Source organism: Phyllostomus hastatus, unplaced genomic scaffold, assembly GCF_019186645.2.
Source record: "Phyllostomus hastatus isolate PE091 unplaced genomic scaffold, TTU_PhHast_1.1 phas_contig_210, whole genome shotgun sequence".
Taxonomy (NCBI): Eukaryota; Metazoa; Chordata; class Mammalia; order Chiroptera; family Phyllostomidae; genus Phyllostomus; species Phyllostomus hastatus.
In genome coordinates, this window is record NW_025333737.1 from 12,314,205 (window position 1) to 12,332,977 (window position 18,773).

The following is an 18,773-nucleotide window of genomic DNA, read 5'->3' on the forward strand; positions in this document are numbered from 1 at the left end:
TTATAACTTTGCAGTTTTATTATCTTTACTCTAAGGCATTACTATTTGAAGATTAATCCCTGTTCCTACTAATATAAATGTTGATTTATAACAGCAAATAAGCAACCAAAGATAAATGAAGGAGATTTAAAAGAACCTTATAGGAAGGCTTTTCCACTCATGTTTAAAAATATAACTTCTTTAAAAATATAACTTTAGGGGTAAATAATCTGCTTTCCACTGTAACGGGAGATTATAAACACTATGTACACTGAGCAAGAAAAAAAACTTTTTCAAAAGCTTATGACTGTTAGAAAAATAACACCTCAAAACTATTTTATAAATTTCCTCATTTTAAAGAAAACTATAAAGTCAGGCAAAAGAAGAGGTGCTGCAAATTTTTGTATAAATAAATAATTTCATACAATAACTTTCAATAAACCAGATGGTAAACATTTGCCTAGTATCACTAACATTGAAAGTTGGCTTCAAAACTTTCAAATAAAAAAAATAATTCAAGCACATTTTGAATTACCTAGAAAACATCAAGAACTTGTTTTTTAAAATTCTATATGCAAGTGAAATTGTACTTATAAAGGCAATGGTATATGAAAATACGATTACATATTTTCAAACAATAAAAAAGAGCTACTAGTAACAGAAGTCTTTTTTGGAGGAAGCAATACAAAAAGTAAACTGAAAATATGTTAAAATTAAGCCCTTAAGAAATTTTAAGTATGATGCTGGTGGTGAGTTTTATATATGTCCTTTATTGTGCTGAGATATGTTCTCCCTATTCCCATTTTGCTGAGAGTTTTTATCATAAATGGGTGCTCCACTGATATGATCATGTGGCTTTTATCCTTCATTTTGTTTATATGGTATATCACATTTATTACTAATATTTTACAAACCTTGCATCCCCAAATAAATCCCACTTGATCACGGTGTATGATCTTTTTGATGTACTGTTGCATTCAGTTTGCTAATATTTTGTTGAGGGCTTTAGCATCTATGTTCATCAAGGATATTGAACTATAATTGTATTTTTTTTGTAGTGTCTTTATATGGTTTTGGAATTAGGATAGTGCTGGCCTCATAAAAGGAGCTTGGGAGTCTTCCCTCCTCTCTTGCATTTTTTGGAATAGTTTGAGAAGGGGAGGTGTTAGCTCTTCTCAGAATGTTTGGTAAAATTCACCTCTGAAGCCATCTGGTCCAAGGCTATTGTTTGTTGGAGGTGTTTTGCTTACTGCTTCAGTTTCACTAGGTGTAATCTGTCTATTCATATTCTCTGAATTTTCCTAATTTAGTTTTGGAAGAGTGAATGTTTCTAGGAATTTATCCATTTTGTCCAGGCTGTCCAATATGTTGGCATGCAGTTGTTCATATTTTCTTACAATCCTTTGAATTTCTTTGATGTCAGTTGTTATTTCTCTTCTTTCATTTTAGATTTTATTTATTTGAGTCCTCTCTCTTTTCTTCTTGGTGAGTCTGATTAAATGTTTGTCAATCTCGTTCATCTTTTCAAAGAACCAACTCTTGGATTCATTAATCTTTTGTATATTTTAGACTCTATTTCATTTATTTCTGCTCTGATCTTTATTATTTGCTTCCTTCCACTCGCTTTGGGCTTTGTTTGTTGTTCTTTTTCAAGTTCCTTTAAGTGTAAAGTTAGATTGTTTATTTGAGCTTTTTCTTGTTTCTCGTAGTGCTATGAAGTTCCCTCTTAGGACAGCTTTTCCACAGTCCCACAGATTTTGGGTTGCTGTGTCCTCATTCTGTTTGTTTCAAGGTATCTTTTGATTTCTTCCTTGATATCACTGTTAACCCATTCATTGTTCAATAACATGTTATTTAGCTTCCATGTCTTGGTGTATTTTTCAGTTTTCTTCCTGCGATTGATTTCTAGTTTCATAGCATTATGGTCAGAAAAGATGCTTCATATGATTTCAATCTTCTCAATTATTGTTTGTGTCCTAACATGTGGTCTATCCTAGGAAATGTACCATGTGGACTTGAAAAGAATGTATATTCTGTTGTTTTTGGGTGAAATGCTCTGAGAATATCAATTAAATCCATTTGATCTAGTGTGTCGCTTAAGGACGCTGTCACCTTGTTGATTTTCTGTCTGGAAGATCTATCCATTGAAGTCAATGGGGTGTTAAAATCAAGGGTGGGAAGTGGGGATGGTGAGGGGAAAATGGAAACAACTGTACTTGAACAACAATAAAATTAAATTAAATTAAATTAAATCAAATCCCCTACTATATCTATATTTCTGTCAATCTCTCCCTTTATCTCCATTGAGATTTGCTTTATATATTTAGGTGCTCCTATATTGGGTGCACAAATGTTTACTAGCATTATATCCTCTTGTTAGATTGTTCCTTTTATCATTATGCAGTGTCCTTCTTTGTCTCCTCTGATAGCCTCAGTTTGAAAATCTGTTTTGTCAGATACAAGTATTACTAGCAATATTTTTTCTGACATATCTCCTCTGGCAAGGGAAACAAAAGAAAAAACAAACGGGCCTACATCAAACTAAAAAGTTTTTGCACAGCAAAGGAAACTATCAACAAAATGAAAAGAAAGTCACTGAATGGGAGAACATATTTGTTGATACATCTGATAAGGGGTTAATATCCAAAATTTATAAAGAACTTATAAAACTCAGCACTGAAAAAAAACAAAGAATCCAATTAAAAAATGGGCAAAGGACCTGAATAGACACTTCTCCAAAGAGGACAAACCAATGGCCAACAGACATATGAAAAGATGCTCAATGTCACTAATCATCAGAGAAATGCAAATTACTGGATAAAACCACAATGAGATATCACCTCACACCTGGCAGGATGGCTATCACCAATAAATCAACACACAAGTGCTGGCGAGGATGTGCAGAAAGGGGAACCCAAATGCACTGTTGGTGGGAATGCAGCCTGGTGCAGCCACTGTGGAAAAAAGTATGGAGATACCTCAAAAAACTTAACATAGAATTGCCTTATGATTCAGCTATCCTACTTCTTGGAATTCATCTGAAGAAATCCAAAATACTAATTTGAAATTTTATAAGCATCCCTATGTCCATTGCAGTGTTATTTACAATAGCCAAGATTTGGAAGGAGCCGAAGTGCCCAACAGTAGGTGAGTGCATAAAACAACTATTATACATTTACACAATGGAATACTACTCAGCAGTAAAAAAGAAGAAAATTTTACCTTGGTGATACCATGGATAGACTTGATAACATTATGCTAAGTGAAATAAGCCAGTCGAAGAAAGACAAACTGGACTAACAAATTATTTTAAGGTTTTCTATTCAGAAACTCAGCCAATACATTTTAAGAAAAAATGAGGGAGAGAGAATAATTATGCAATCTTCCCAGACAGAATTTGATGTTAAGTTTGTTTGATCCTGGGTATTTTTTGGCCTTTCTGTAAGTGATTCCTATTTGTAGGTTTGGGGAGTCAAGGAAAATGGCATTTACTGGTTCTCTGGGAGTTAACACTAAGTTCAGGTAGGCTTCCCTTCTTAAATCTCTTCCTTCAGTCAGGTACCCTGTGAACCTTTCTCCCATTAAAGCTTGACATACATACATAGCTCTACAATTATACAATTGTATACAACTGTATACACAAAAGCTCTACAATTATACATATATAATTGCCAAAGTTCTTGAATGTCCTTCCAACCGGACTGTAAGGTCCTCTGGGAAGGGACTACACATTACCTGAGTCATGGTAGGAATTCCATATTTATTGAGTAAATCGATGTTTTTCACCTTAAAAATTGTGAGATAAAAACCTAGTAATTAGCAGGGCCTAATCACCTTAGTGAATGAATGGAGAAGACAAATAAAATCTAGTATTTTAATGTGCATGTTTAAATTTTATATCATGAGACAAAACCTTTCCTAAACAATGCCTGTACAGTAGTTCATTTTCAAATATAACTGGAAGATTTCATTGCCCACATTTCTCCAAGAATTCTACAGTGGGATTTCTAAATGTTCTGAGACCTAATCTTACTGTTTTGTTAAATCTGTTTTTATTTAAAAAGAAGAAAGTATATGAAACTACTACATTCTATTTTCTTATATTCCTATCACTTAAAAACAACTAAACTAATTTTTACCTTTTTAAAAAAAATTACTAGCTAGCAATAAAATTCTGAAAATAGAGATTCATGATGGAAAACTAACTCAAAATTATAGCAAGGCTATTATAAAAATATAATATTTAGGTTCTAGCTACTTAATTTGGCTCACAATCTAGAAGTATTTTTTAAATTGAATATATTCCAATTTTACTCACTTCAAAGCTTCCTCCAACTTATGGATTTTCTTCTGAGTATCTTCTTTTTCTTTATTGAGTTCACTCTGGAGGTCATGAACCTGCCAATGACAAGGCATGTCATGTCAAATTTATCAGAAGACAAGTAAAGTCTATTCCAAGGAAAAAGACAAACAATGAAACAGCAATCCCAAATCCATTTTTAATTCAAAATTAGATTTAGACATTTCAAGAGAGAGACCTGGTTAACCATAACCATTTACCATAGAATTCCTTCAATACTCTACTTCCAGTATCAGTCTTCTGGTCAAAGTTAATAACTGTTTGAATCTCCCTGCATGTGGATTCCCTGTACAATGGTATGTAAAAAACTCAAAAAGGGAACAATCGCTTGAATTTTTTAAAAAATTACATATTGTCCAAAGGGAAGGAATCACATGTGATTTGGGAGAATACAGTAAATAATGTGTCTATATTCCCAGGCACATACAGGTTATGATGAAATAGTCTTCCTTTCCACTGCTGGGAATGACTCAGAAACTATTGACTGAATTTAGGAGTTAAGTCCCCCCACCATGAGTATCCATGTCCTGAATGTGGCATCCTTTGAGTAGATGGGTTGGCAGCAGGAATCATAGTAACAAATGAAAATCCTGCTTCACAGAAAACTCTTCATATGCACATGCAGATAAGCACACCCAATGTGGACATAAATGGATCTAGAAATAGGAAAAGAAACTCTGGTACAGCTGGAGGGAAAGAGGAGTAAAATAGCAGCCATGGTTCCACATACATGGCCACTGAGGGTGCAGGGCCAGCTGGCAGGAAAGAAAACTCAAGTCAGTGGGGTGGCGATACCAGGCAGCCTCTCACCTGCCGGCAACCCAGGAGAGGCTGCGAGTGCAGCTGTGGGGTGCATGGGTCAGATAGCAGAGGGCCTACAAGAACAAAACCAACGAAATGTATCCCACACACACACACACAAAATCACAAACCTTTCCAAACACTAAATTGATGCTAGCCAAAAATACCTGTAGCTAGTTTAGCTATTAATAATACTTCGGATGGAGATCTACTTAACTCGAAAAACCCTATATTCTTCATTTCCCTTTTATAATTTTTATATTTTTTCCCTTCGTGTTTGAGTGAAATACATACAAACACACATAAAATGTTTGCTTGTAAACCAAAAGAAGCAAGAGTAGTGAGGAAATTTTCCATAAGAATATCAAAAGGCTTCATCCGGCTGCAATGAGGGCAGTTGTCAAGGTGAGAAAAAACTGAGACACAGAGAGGAACAGGTCCAGTAGCGGGGGGAGTGGGCCATCAGGAGAAGTAGGAGCTAGGAGTCCCTCCCCATATTTTAAATGGTAAAATTAAAACACTTCATAAATACCTACCTTATTAGGAAGAGAAAGAGCAACTAACTTGCACTGTAAATTTTTGCCACTAGATTTATTTTCCTTTACAGAAGGGGAAAATCTATTGCCCAAAATTTTATCAGGTTCAAGATTGAAATTAGTCTTACTTATCTTGGATCCCCAGTATGTGTTAGAGTGCTTGGTACATAGTAAACTTGCTAAATTAAAGTGAATGGATTATTAAAGCAACAGACCCTTTTCTTTGTATTGAAATCCAATTGTATTTTAATCTCTTTGTATTGATCTTTATCTGCCACAGGATGGATCTTCTAAAATTTATGTACACAGACCTTCAGAAAGGTCTCGTGGCAGCTTTTCTTAAAAAAGATTTTATTTATTTATTTTTAGAGAGAGGGATGGGAAAAAGAGAGGGAGAGGAACATCAATGTATGGTTACCTCTCCTGTGCCCCCAACCAGGGACCTGGTGTGCAACCCAGGTGTGTGCCCTGGACTGGGAATCAAACCAGCAACCCTTCGGTTCACAGGCCCACTCTCAATCCACTGAGCCACGCCAGCCAGGGCTCCTAACAGCTTTAATTATGTTTGTGCTCATCTATTTGGAGTCCCTCTTCAGGAGCATCAGTTGTGCACTGGTTTTTCTCTTCTGCCTTAATATGTTTCCTTTTTCAAAAACTTTTATTCTTTGCCCTTTTCCTTTGCAGTTCAAAAAATAATAGTTTGCCCTTAACATAACTTAATTAATTCTGTATAACACCTGTTCTACCCCTAACTGGTTCCTATGTGGATTTTAAATGTTAGTGTGTTTCAGGTTCCTTATAGCCATTCCTGTGACAATTACTTCCGTATTCACTTCATCCTTTTTTTTCCTTAAGAAACTTATTCCTCTGTCATAGACATCCTCTTTGCTGGCATTCTACTGATAAATTTCTTTATGTTTTCTTTTGGAATAATCCATTTTCAAAAGAAACTCTTTTCTCTAAGTCTTCGGTATAATGCTCTTATTCCTTGACTCTACAATATTTTTCCACAGACCCCATTTTGACTTTTTTCTACATTTTTTAAAGATTTGATCTTTAAATTTATTTATTATTAAAGTGTTTTATTGTTTATGCTATTACAATTGTCCCAATTTTCTCCCTTTGCCACCCTTCACCCAACTACCTCCAATCCCTCAGGCAACCCCCACACCATCATCCATGTCCATGGGTCATGTGTATATGGTCTTGTGTAATCCCTTCATCTTCTTTCAACCAGTCCCCCCACCCCCCTCACCCCTACAGCTGTCAGTCTGTCCCTTGTTTCTGTGCCTCTGATTCCATTGTGCTTGGTAGTTTATTTCATTAATTAGATTCCAGTTATAAGTGAGATCATATGGTATTTGTCTTTCATTGCCTGGTTTATTTCACTTAACATAACAGTCTCCAGTTCCATCTATGCTGTCACAAAAGGTAAGAATTCCTTCCTTTTTTACTGCTGTGTAGTATTCCATTGTATACATGTACCATAGTTTTCTTTATACACTCATCTATTGATGAGCACTTAGGCTGTTTCCAAATCTTGGCTGTTGTAAATAACACTGCAATGGACATAGGGGTGCATATATTCTTTTGAATTGGTGTTGCAGTACCCTTTGGATATATTCCCACAAGTGGGAGTGCTGGGTCAAAAGGCAGTTCAATTTTTAATTGTATGAGGAGATTCCATACTGTTTTCCACAGTGGCTGCACCAGTCTGCATTCCCACCAACAATGCACTAGGGTTCTCCTTTCTCCACATCCTTGTCAAGCATTTGTGGTTTGCTGATTTATTGATTATAGCCATGTTGGCAGGTATGAGGCGATGTCTCACTGTGGTTTTAATTTGTATTTCTCTGATGATTAGTGATGTTGAGCATTTTTTCATATGTCTATGGGCCCTTTATATGTCTTCCTTAGAGAAGTGTCTATTCAGATCCTTTGCCCAGTTTTAATTGGATTGTTTTATCTTCCTGGTGCTGAATATATTTTGGAGATTAAACCCTTGTCCTTGAAGAGATTATTTGTTAAGATTGGTGTTAAACAAAAAGTACAAGGGACATAACCTTGCTTCTATTGTATGTCTCCCAGTGTGGTCTCCTCCTCGGAGCTGCAGCTGAAATCCAGTTCCCAGGAAATCCCCAGGAGGGTTTGGGGATTTCTACTGAGGAGGAGTTTTCCTCCACACCCCACAGCCTACTTCCCAGTCCTCTGAAACAATGCGTTACATGTGTGGAAAGCAATACGGAGCTGCTGTTGGAGCTGCTGGTGAGTCACTGTGGTTTACATATTGGGACTGTGCCTCCAATGTGCTGTGCTGTTAGGGGTTTCCCCCGTCTTTGTCACTCAAGTTTTTTCTGGGACTCAGAACTCTGCATGAAAACATAATTGAGATTTACCCCTTCAAGTGAAAACTTCAAAAAAGTAACTGTTTTTGAGAAGAATTTGTCTGAAATCACATGGTGACTATGAGTGTGAGCCCTGGAGTCGAGTGCATGTGTTTGTCCCCCTCCTCACAAGTTACGTAACACACTGCGCCTCCAGGGCCTCGTGAAATGGGCCCCGGGAAATGGGGCTGACAGTGACTTACTCCACATGGAGCTCATAGAACAACACTGGGAACATAATATATGCTCAACAACTGTTAAAAATTATCACCATTACCTTCTCTGATTAAATACTCTACACACCACATTTTCTTGAAAACTCAAGGTTGTTATGAACACCCAAAATCACAGTGTGCCACAATATAGTAATTCCCGTAGACGGACTATTTGGCCTTGCAGAAAATGGCCCCTGGCTGGCTAAAAAATTTGAGTTCTTGCAAGTGCTTTTTATCATTCACAATTCACCCTTAACCTCTGTCCAGGTTTCAGTGGCCACTTCCTGATGCTTGGTCAGCATACTAACACAAGCACCTTGATCTAATTTATGCGTCTAAAACTATTAGAACCATTTCTATCGCAGGAAGGGGACTATCTGAATGGGAGAATGGTAAGCTTCCCTCTGAGTTAAACATGTGTGTGTCAAAACACAGACTTTTGAGCTGGGAGTTCTTTAAAGCTAGAAGCTGTTTCTCATTTATTTTTATATGCCTGGCACTCAGCACAATCAATATACCTGGCTTATATGAGAACAGTCAATAAATGTTGTTCTAGGTTTGTTTGTTTGCTAATAATTGAATATATTTGTACTGTATACTTAGGGCCTTTTTGGATTATATTTCTAATTTTCACCTATGTTTCTGATCATTGAGCTTTCCTTTTTAATGTACTAATGGCAGTGGGGAATCAAGCTTGAATTAAGTTGCTTGTAACCCTTCCCCCACTATATATTGTTAATACCCAAAATGCATTTTAATAATTTAAATGAAAAAATGGAAAGTTAAGCATACAGTGTATATTCTCAAACATGGGACTATTGTAATTTAAGTTTTAAACAATTTAAGACATAAGTACCCATAAACACATTTACTGAATATTTATTAAATGTATATTTTACTCCTTTCATCCTAAAAATTTAAGCAAGCAAGCAATGAGTACTGTGTAACTAAGAAAGGGATTCTGCTACATATACGGAAATAAACTGTGGCAGGCATCCTAGGGTCATGAAGGGCACCGAACGGCTGCTGACCCCCACATCAACCAGCTGGCCGACTCTGCCATGTGTGCCGCATGGATGCTCTAGCCTCCACTGTCCTGTCTGAACAACATGGCGGTGGGCTGCATGCCTTCTGTAAACCGTTTCACTGCACAAATGCACTTTTAAAGACTTTACTCAGGCACTCAAAACAAATCATGCCACTAGTACTTGGAAAATACTTCACAAAATACAGAAGTAGGGAAAAGTAGGTTTACAGTTTTTCACAGGGAAAATAATAAAGAACTTAGAGAAATCACAGTAAGTAATAAATAATAAAATACAAGGATAAACTATGTTTTGTGTACTTATAGCTGTACACCTATTTTGGCTCACCTCTGTATTCTATGGAAGGCTGTGAAAATTTAAAATGATTTTTAATTTAATTAAAGGAATTATATGCGGATGCTTAACACTGGCCTATTTTTCATGGTTTTGAACTCCATTAGACTTTGTATCTCATTTTTTACGGAGTACCATCAGAATTATTCTACACAGATATTTCAATGCTAGCGTATTCTTGAATATACATGCTTAACATCTGTCCCACGAACTTCTTTAGGTAAACACCACCATCTCTTATTCTCTGGCGCCTGTTTGGAAAACAAGCAATGGGTTATTTGTAGGAGGCAGGTGTTTCCTTGCTAGTAAAATCATTTAGCCTAACCATTTCCTGATTTAACAGATTAGGACACTTCATCAAACAATGACACTTAGTTTTACTACCTATTATTTGTTTGATGTTCAAAGATCTGAAGAGTAAGCAATAGCCACTAGAGATCAATAAAGAGCATTAGATAATGTGTGTGTGCTTAAATTTAGGGACAGCGTCTGGGGCTGTGTCTCTTGCCTCAAAGACAAGCTAGACTCTCTCATGCTGCCTTCTTACTGGCACGAGGAAATCATGTCATTCAAATGGCATTTCCTCCCCCCAAACAGACATTCAGAAGTAAGCTGTACACCCAGAGTTATCAACTGTGCACACCTGTCACACCTGTAACGCTGTCTCACAAACAAAAGCCCTACACATCCCATCTCACTCTCCAGTTACACAGTCCAGGGCTGCGGAAGATTTATGTCGGCTCTTTGAGTAGTCAAAAGGGATATTCCCTGAGGGGGGTGCAAGACATCAAATCTTCAAGGACTGAGATCACAGCAGGTTTAATAAAGGAAGAAGAACAGATGTCAATTTAAAAGAGGGAGATTATGGAATTAATTGTAGAACAAAAAGTGACATGCTGAGCAACATTTTCTCTTCCAATGTAAGTAATGTGGGAACATAAGCAATACAGACAAATAAGCTTATTTTTCCTGTAAAGGTTGCTATTATTTTAAACATGTTCTTATTTACATGAAAAACAATTAACACACTTTAGCTAGTTCCATTATTAAAAAGCCAGGCCAACTGACACCTCACGGAGAAGGGAGAAGGCTACAGTCCTGACGCCTAACAGGGGGAGTGAGGTCCACTCGCTGAGGGGGAATAGGACAGGAGTGGTGGGAAGGGTGCTGGGTAAGGATGACTTCAGCTCTAACATTCTGTTCTTTGTTTGTGTCCATCAGGCAGAGGGGCTGACACAGTAGCCTTTGGTCACCTAGTGGGTAAGAGAAATCCCGCGCAGAGGTAGTGGAAGGAGAAAGACTCTTCCCAGCTCTATCTCTACATCTAACAGCCCTCAGTAGAACTTAGAGAAATTTGGGATAGGAATACATTCTTTTAAAATTACCACATGCCTTTCTCCTGGCTTCTAGCCCTCCCTCTGTCTCCCAGGTACACAGATACCATATCTCTCAGGAAGACGGCTGACCTCAGAGTGTAAGGCCAGGAACAGGAGGCCTGGAAGGTGTTTCTTAATGGACGGGAAGCTAGATATCTGCCCAAAGAATGAACAATGGGCTAAAAAGTACACCCAGAGGATGTGGCTGCCTTATACAGTGGGGAGCGAGGCTTATCATAATACATGGTCTTCTTTTGTTTAAATAAGATATTTATGAAGCTGCATGGCTCAACAGTAGAAACTGAAAAAATTCAGTATTTCAGTGAAAGTAATATTTTCTTCTCCAGATAGCATTTTGTAGACATAAAGTATATTTAAGATCTTGCATTGAGCTGTATTCAAACTGTGGTAAAAAGAAACCCTTCAGCAATAAGACAATTTATTATAATTTTAAAGAGCACATATTCACATCAATACATGTCCATAGAAATACCCACTTTTCCAAATGACAGAAACATTCTTCTTCCTGGACATTAAGTTCCCAGATTCTGTGTCTGATTCATCCTCTACCCCTCTGCCTGAACCCAGGACCTGGTACAATACTTGCCCAATGAAAGCATTTAATGAATCTGCTGAGTGACTATATGGATGGATAAGATGTGATATTACATTTTTTAAAGAATTTTATGCTATAAAAGTTGTTTGATTTTAATTTGTATATATTTTTAATTAGTTGAAGGGTTAACTCTTTTACATTTTCTATTATATGTATATTTTACAAATGGATTAGTTTGGTAAATGTTAGAATAGTAAATAATTACGAAAGCAGCGACAGAAATCTTTGATATTCAACCACTTTCTATGTTATACAGCAAACAAGAAATTCGAAATTGAAGTTTAAAAGTCACAAACTAGAAGTCTGCACTTTGTTACCAAAGGTGTTAATAGTGTGTCAATGAACTATCAGTTATCACTGATAGCAGGGATACCAGCTTATTTCTGTAAAAATATCCACTATTCTAAATGACAAGAAATAATTATTAATCCATTTTTTAGTAGACAACTCTTTCATTGTTTTATATTCTTTGGTTAAATATTTAGAGTTCTTAGTACACGTATGATATAACAGATTACAAAATAACTCTCATCAATTGTATATTTTTTAAATAATAGAAAGTATAATTTTATAGTGTAATATGAGAGGTTAACATATATCCTCTTTTTTCATTAAATATAACATACAAGTGGTGTTTTAATGTTGGTATAACTAATACTAGAACCTATTGGGAACCGCCATACCTGGTTTCAGAAGCTGTAACTCCCATGGCTAAAGCTGAGTAAAGAGACCTTGGGACCATAAGCCACTAAGAAGAAAAAGCTTATCTTCCCGGCAGAGGTACCACCTCTGCCCCCTTTCTCTTCACCCAGCTTGGCCCCGGGTGATGATGGGTTAGCCAATGATGGGTAAGATTCCTCAAAAGAGGGACCACCTAAGACAGGTATGGTCACAAAGGGGCCCTCAGGGAAGGGCTTGGGGGGCTATAGAAAAAGGGGGTGATGGACCCTCACCCCTCAGCTTTGACATAGCCTGAGTCTTCATCCTGTCTGCCAGAAGTCTCCTAATCTCTTTGCTGTCTTACTTCCCCTGCCTGACTTAAGCCCGAAACAATGTGGTGCAGCCCTGGGCAGGAGCGAGAGGTTCCCTGGGGCCATCAGGCCTAAGAAGGAATGCATAAAACCCTATGAAACCTGCTTTGCTAGAATGCACTCAATTTTCTGATAAGGGTCCAAGCATGAAATGAGTTTGTTTCCCAAAGTTTTAAGGCCCTTTAGCTAACTGAGCTTGACTCAAAGTAAGCCCTCATAGTTCTTTGAATGTTATCTATTGTTTGATCATCACTGCCTGACAATGAAGAATGAAGACCTTCCTTGAGGTAATGCTCCCAGAAAAGCAACAAAAGCCTGTCCAGGCAGGGGTCAGGGTGCTCTCTCACTCAGAGAGTGGCCATGCTGTCCCTTTTTCTCCACAGGACTTCAGCAGTCCATGTGAATTTGTTCATGGGTACACAACACCACGGACATCACTGGTCAGAGTCCGCATCAAGAACCGAAGCTGTTTATATACATACAATATAAGAAAAGCCATAATTTGATTACTGGCTGGCTAGCTGAAATAAACTTAGAAACAAATTATTCTCTAAGGACTAGCATACATATCTTTATAAAAAAATCAACCCTCATTTTTAATTGCATCATTTACCATTTCAAATGTAGCTTCCCATAAAAATATATTACCTTTTTTTCATAGGTGCGTTTTAAATGACTTTTCTCCATTTGAAATTTACTTTCTTGATCCTGTGAATGATAAATATTTTTATTATACTTAAAATTGCTATTAGAGTTAATAAAATTAATAATCTAATGAAATAAGTAAATCTACTTAATGACAAACACTGAGTTTTGTATTAGTAAGAGCACTCTGTCCAATTTTTTAAAGTATAAATAGAAGCATGATTAGCTTTACATTATAGGTAATAAAACCTTAGTTGTTTGAGGATATTATTACTTTTAAAAGTACATACTTTACAGTGAAAGAGAAACTTTCTGACCCTTAGGATTAGATTAGTTAAAATGACCAACTGAATCAATACGGAAATAATAGATTTGAAGTTATATCATATGCCAGTCCCTGGTATTTTCTGACCACAAGGGAAAAGGAAAGATCTAAAAGGTATGACAGAGTGAGAGAGAGAGGGAGAGTGAAATTATGAAGACTGGCAGACAATAACTCAAAGGGAGAAAATTATTCTTCGAACCTAGAGGGTATCATGCTAAGTGAAATAAGTGAGAGGAAGACAAATACCATATGATTTCACTTATATGCAGAATCCAAAACAAAACAAAACAAAACAAAACAAATGAATAAAACAAAACAGAAACAGACTCATAGGTACAGGAAACAAACCAGTGGTTACCAAAGGGGAACAGGGTTGGGAAGTGGGAGAAATAGATGAAGGGAAGGGGATTACGAGGTACAACAAACTTCCAGTTGTGGCACAAATAAGCAATGGGGATGTCATACACAACACAGTGAAGAGAGTCAATAATAGTGTAGTAACTTTGCATGGTGACAGATGGTAACTAGACTCATCGTAGGGATCATTTCCTAATATATATGAATATCAAATCGCTATCATGTATGTCTGGAACTAATAGGATATTGTACATCAATTATATGCCAAAAATAAATGAATAAATAAAATTAATATATTTAAATAAAACTTATTTTAAAATTAATTTCAAAAGAATAATTGTTCAAATTAAAATTATTTTCCATATCCAATTAGCATCTAGCTTTGTTAAAAGAAATTTAAAAAATAAAATGAAAAAATGATATAATGCAATAAAAAATCAGAAATGGTTACTTATATTTTTAAGGTTTTTTAACTCATCTATACATATAAATCAAAAAAACAAAAGGTGAGTTTTAGCCACAGTTATTCTGTGAAAAAAATACAAGATTCACCTTTATTTGCTGCTTTCTTTGAAGTTCTGATTCCTGTAACTGCTGTTTTAATTGACAGACGTTCTGTTCTAATTCTTTAATCGTACCAGATGCCTATAAGGAATTTAAGAATCATAATAAAGAAACAAAATATTGATTTTTGTACCATTTTACAATTTCTGGTTGAATAAATTTATCTCTTCTCCTCTGAAGACTCACTGAATATTCAAATGATCTGTAAATCTGAATGAAAAATGTTTACTAAAAAGTACAGATTTCATCTTTTAAAGTAAAAATATATATTAAATTCTGTTTAGTATTTAAAGCTATGTAAATATAATAGTAATGCAGAAATCATTGGTTTTACAGAAATAAAAGTTTTACAGAAAACTTGTCAAATTTTAATTTTAAAACCAAATCCAAGCCCTGGCTAGCATAGCTCAGTGGATTGAGCGTGGGTTGCGAACCAAAGCATCACAGGTTTGATTCCCAGTCAGGGCACATGCCTGGGTTGCAGGCCACGGCCCCCAGCAACTGCACATTGATGTTTCTCTCTCTCTTTCTCCCTCCCTTCCCTCTCTAAAAACAAATAAATAAAATCTTAAAAATAAATAAATAAATAAAACAAGTCCACTGGAACATTCAATTCTTGAAATACCACACAACTGACTACCTCAAACTGCAGCCACACTCTCCTTGCAGAAAGTACCAATCCTTAGACACAAAGTGTGCAAGTGCCGTGGAGTGTCCGTGGGCTCACACGTGCATGTGATGACAGAAAAACTAAAGCATGACCAAGATTTCACACTAATAATAATAATAATGTATACAATAACCTTTAAAAATGTACGACTAGCACGACTGAGCATCTCTCCTCAGACTTTTATGTTTCCTTTTTAAAAAACGTTAGTACAAGGGTTAACTTATGCCAGAATTCAGTTTATTAAATACTTATGTCATGCTATGGATTAGACACTCAACATTTTAAATATTTTAAATGCCAAAAAACATTGTTTCAGTTATTACAAGAATAAAACCAAGGAGAGACTAATTTCCAAGGACAAATAGCTTCTGCATGGCTACCTATGTCTATAAGCTGAGTATGTGTGTGTGTGTGTATATATATATATATATATAAACTAAATTACTATATATGTATATATACCAGCATATATATAATACCTTAGAAGCTGAAAGTGCATGTTCCTTTTTCAGAAGGTTCATATCAGCATCATATTTGGTTTGCAATAGTTTCATGTTTTGCTCATAATCATTTATAAGATGATCTTTCTCTTTGTGCAGTGCATTGCGCCTAAAATAAGAGAACAAAGTACAGTTCCAATATATTTAAAATAAATTCCTAGAATGGAATTCTTTAGTCAGCCATATCCAAATGCACCATCTTTCAATATATCAAATAATTATCTACATTTTTACCAACTTTTAAAACAGCATTATGCCTCTTGTGTTAAATGAAACTTAAAAAACAAACAATGGCAATATTTAGGTTGGAAACTGCCAAAGGTCAACGGTACAAGGTATGATTAACTTTGGCAGATACTTTACAGGGTTAATATCAGGACTTTATAGCCACACCTGAGATATCAGACTTCGGACAATACCTTGCCTTTACTTCTTGTAACTCACTACATGTTATCTGGTAACATCTCTCAAGTTCCATTTTTTCTTGAATTAATTTCTGCTTCTGTAAATTACTGTTCTCTGCTTCTCCGGTCAGCTGCTGGACACGGGACTCCAATTCCTTGACCACCTGGTTCTAAAAGAATAGGTCACTGTTAAAAAAGCCTCTGACTTTGTAACACTGCAGTATCATTAAGTAGCCTGAAGAAAATATATATCCTATTAGAGATAAGAATACAGAAAACAAATGTACCATAAGCCATACTAATAAAAATTAAACCAATCTCTAAATTAACCAAGTCTTTTAAAAAATGCTTTCTAACATAAAAGAAAGATCATTGCCCTGGCTGGTGTGGCTCAGTGAATTGAGTGCTAGACTATAAACCAAAGGTCCCCAGTTTGATTCCCAGTCAGAGCATGTGCCTGGATTGCAGGCCAGGTCCCCAGTAGCAGGTGTGTGAGAGGCAACCAATGGATGTATCTCTTGCACATCAATGTTTCTCTCCCTCTTTTTCTTATTCCTTTCCCTCTCTCTCTCTAAAAATAAATAAATAAAACTTTAAAAAAAGAGAAAGATCATCATGTTTATATGCTTTTAGCCATTCATTCATTCATTCATTCATTCAATGAATATTTAGTGATATCACTATCCTCAGGAAGGTTACATTTTCTTTACGAAACTTAAGAAATTAAATTGTTAGGTAAGCACTTAGCAGTGTTTGGCTCTTCACTTGAAGTTTAAGAAACTTTTTAAAATTATAAAGCAATATAATAATATCTTTAAAAGGAAATTCATAACCCAAATATTTTAATACAGGGGTTATGACATGTGACACACGTATTATCACATAAGTGTATAGGAACATTTTATTAGTTCCAGTGTTAATGAACAAAATTTTCATTTTTAAAAATATTTACTTACTTTTGGAGAGAGCGGAATGGAGGGAGAGAGAGACAGAGAGAAACATCCTTATATGAGAGAACGATCAATTAGTTGCCTCTCACACACCCCAACCTGAAGACCTGGCCCACAACCCAGGTATGTGCCCTGACTGGGATTCAAACTGGTGACCTTTCAGTTTGCAGGATGATGGTGAACCCACTAAACCACACCAGTCAGGGCAGTGAACAAAATTTTGATTTGCTTTATTTTTTTACTTACCATTTTATCAAAAGCCCTTCATTTTTCCAGTCTTCAAAATTATCAGATAATCAAATCATTTCATTATTATTTGATATTTGTTATTCTGAATGTTTCATCTTCATAGACCTACATAAAGGTGTTTATGTGCTCCATCTAAAATTAGGGTAAGCAAGCACTAACTAAAAGGACAACTGATTTTTTTTTATTGAAGTATACTTGACATACACTATCCTATTTATTTCAGGTATACACAATTGTAATTTGATATTTATATACATTATGAAATGATCAGCTAATTTTTATTTAAACGATTACACTTCCAGTAAATGTGAGTAATTACAAATGTTTAGGATGACGTTCCAATCAATTAGTATATTTTCATACTCTAAGATAAACATTTAGTTTCAGCATTACATAATATTACAACCCCAACCTCATACCAACCTTTCTTCAATTTAAATGTCAATGTAATAGCTTCCAAATCTAAGAAATGGAAATAATTATATCCAACAAAAAGTGACATATAGATTAACTTTTCAAAATACATGCAATTCCCAGCTCAGAGCCTGACACATGTCTGATGCGTAGACTTCTTGTCGATACAACCTGTTCATTCTGTGTTTGTATTCATGACCCTGCTTTAGGGACTCCTTTCAAAAGAGTATTTTCCAAAACACATGCTAAACTCTCCATGTTTCCTAAATGTTAACTGACTAGAAGAAACAAAGAAAAAGACCATATCCTTTGCCTTCTAGCTTTAAGTGGTGGACTAAAAATGATTTCTCCTTCTCTTAGAAACTACCAAAAAAACAAAAACAAGAGGTACTAAAAACAGAAATGAAACTCCACCTTAATAAACTATAAACTCTAGGAGAGAAACTGTGATTTCCCACTATTGAGGAGTACCTTGCAACATATCACACTCCCACCGAGAACTGAAAAACCAAAAAGATATGAAAGAAATCAATTTCAAAGAAGATACTGGCCAACTTCTAAACCAGATAGGACTTAACCGGGCCGAGGAAGCAACCTCAGAGATGAGTCAACATTCTGCAAACTGCTTTTTTACCTTTGAGGCATTTTCTAATCTGGATGGAGGAGGATGGGGCAAGCAAACTAGAGCAAAAGGTCGCCAGGCAGCTAGGACTTGAGGAACAAGACCCCTGAGGGAAGAGATGCATAAAAAAGTGAGCTTACACAAGCCCTTTTGTCAAGGGATTTGTCAAATTCTTGACATTCATAGGACGGGAGACTAAGAAACCAAGGGAAAATACTCGGAGAAGCAGACCAGGGTTTCAGCAGTATCACTGTACTTAGGAGTAAAACTTGTATTTTAGAAGGGGAAGGCCTCTTGCAACATCACAGGCTTTCAGCTGGGCTATGTGCTGAGGGCCACTACTGGGAGTGGAAGTGAATCAAAGGTAGACCAAACACTGCACCCAGCCTTGAGTCA

The 18,773-nt window shown here is 36.1% G+C and overlaps 1 protein-coding gene across 1 annotated transcript in view; it reads right to left on the minus strand.

The window, feature by feature from the left end:
- The window catches only part of CEP112 (centrosomal protein 112), a 327,830-nt gene that overhangs the window by 227,647 nt on the left and 81,410 nt on the right, over window positions 1-18,773 (minus strand). The window contains exons 13-17 of the mRNA XM_045836669.1: window positions 16,158-16,312; window positions 15,718-15,847; window positions 14,557-14,649; window positions 13,326-13,385; window positions 4,298-4,377 (exon numbers count right to left, since the gene is read on the minus strand). Of these exons, the coding sequence (XP_045692625.1) occupies window positions 4,298-4,377; window positions 13,326-13,385; window positions 14,557-14,649; window positions 15,718-15,847; window positions 16,158-16,312 (518 nt within the window). The remainder of the gene's footprint in view (window positions 1-4,297; window positions 4,378-13,325; window positions 13,386-14,556; window positions 14,650-15,717; window positions 15,848-16,157; window positions 16,313-18,773) is intronic.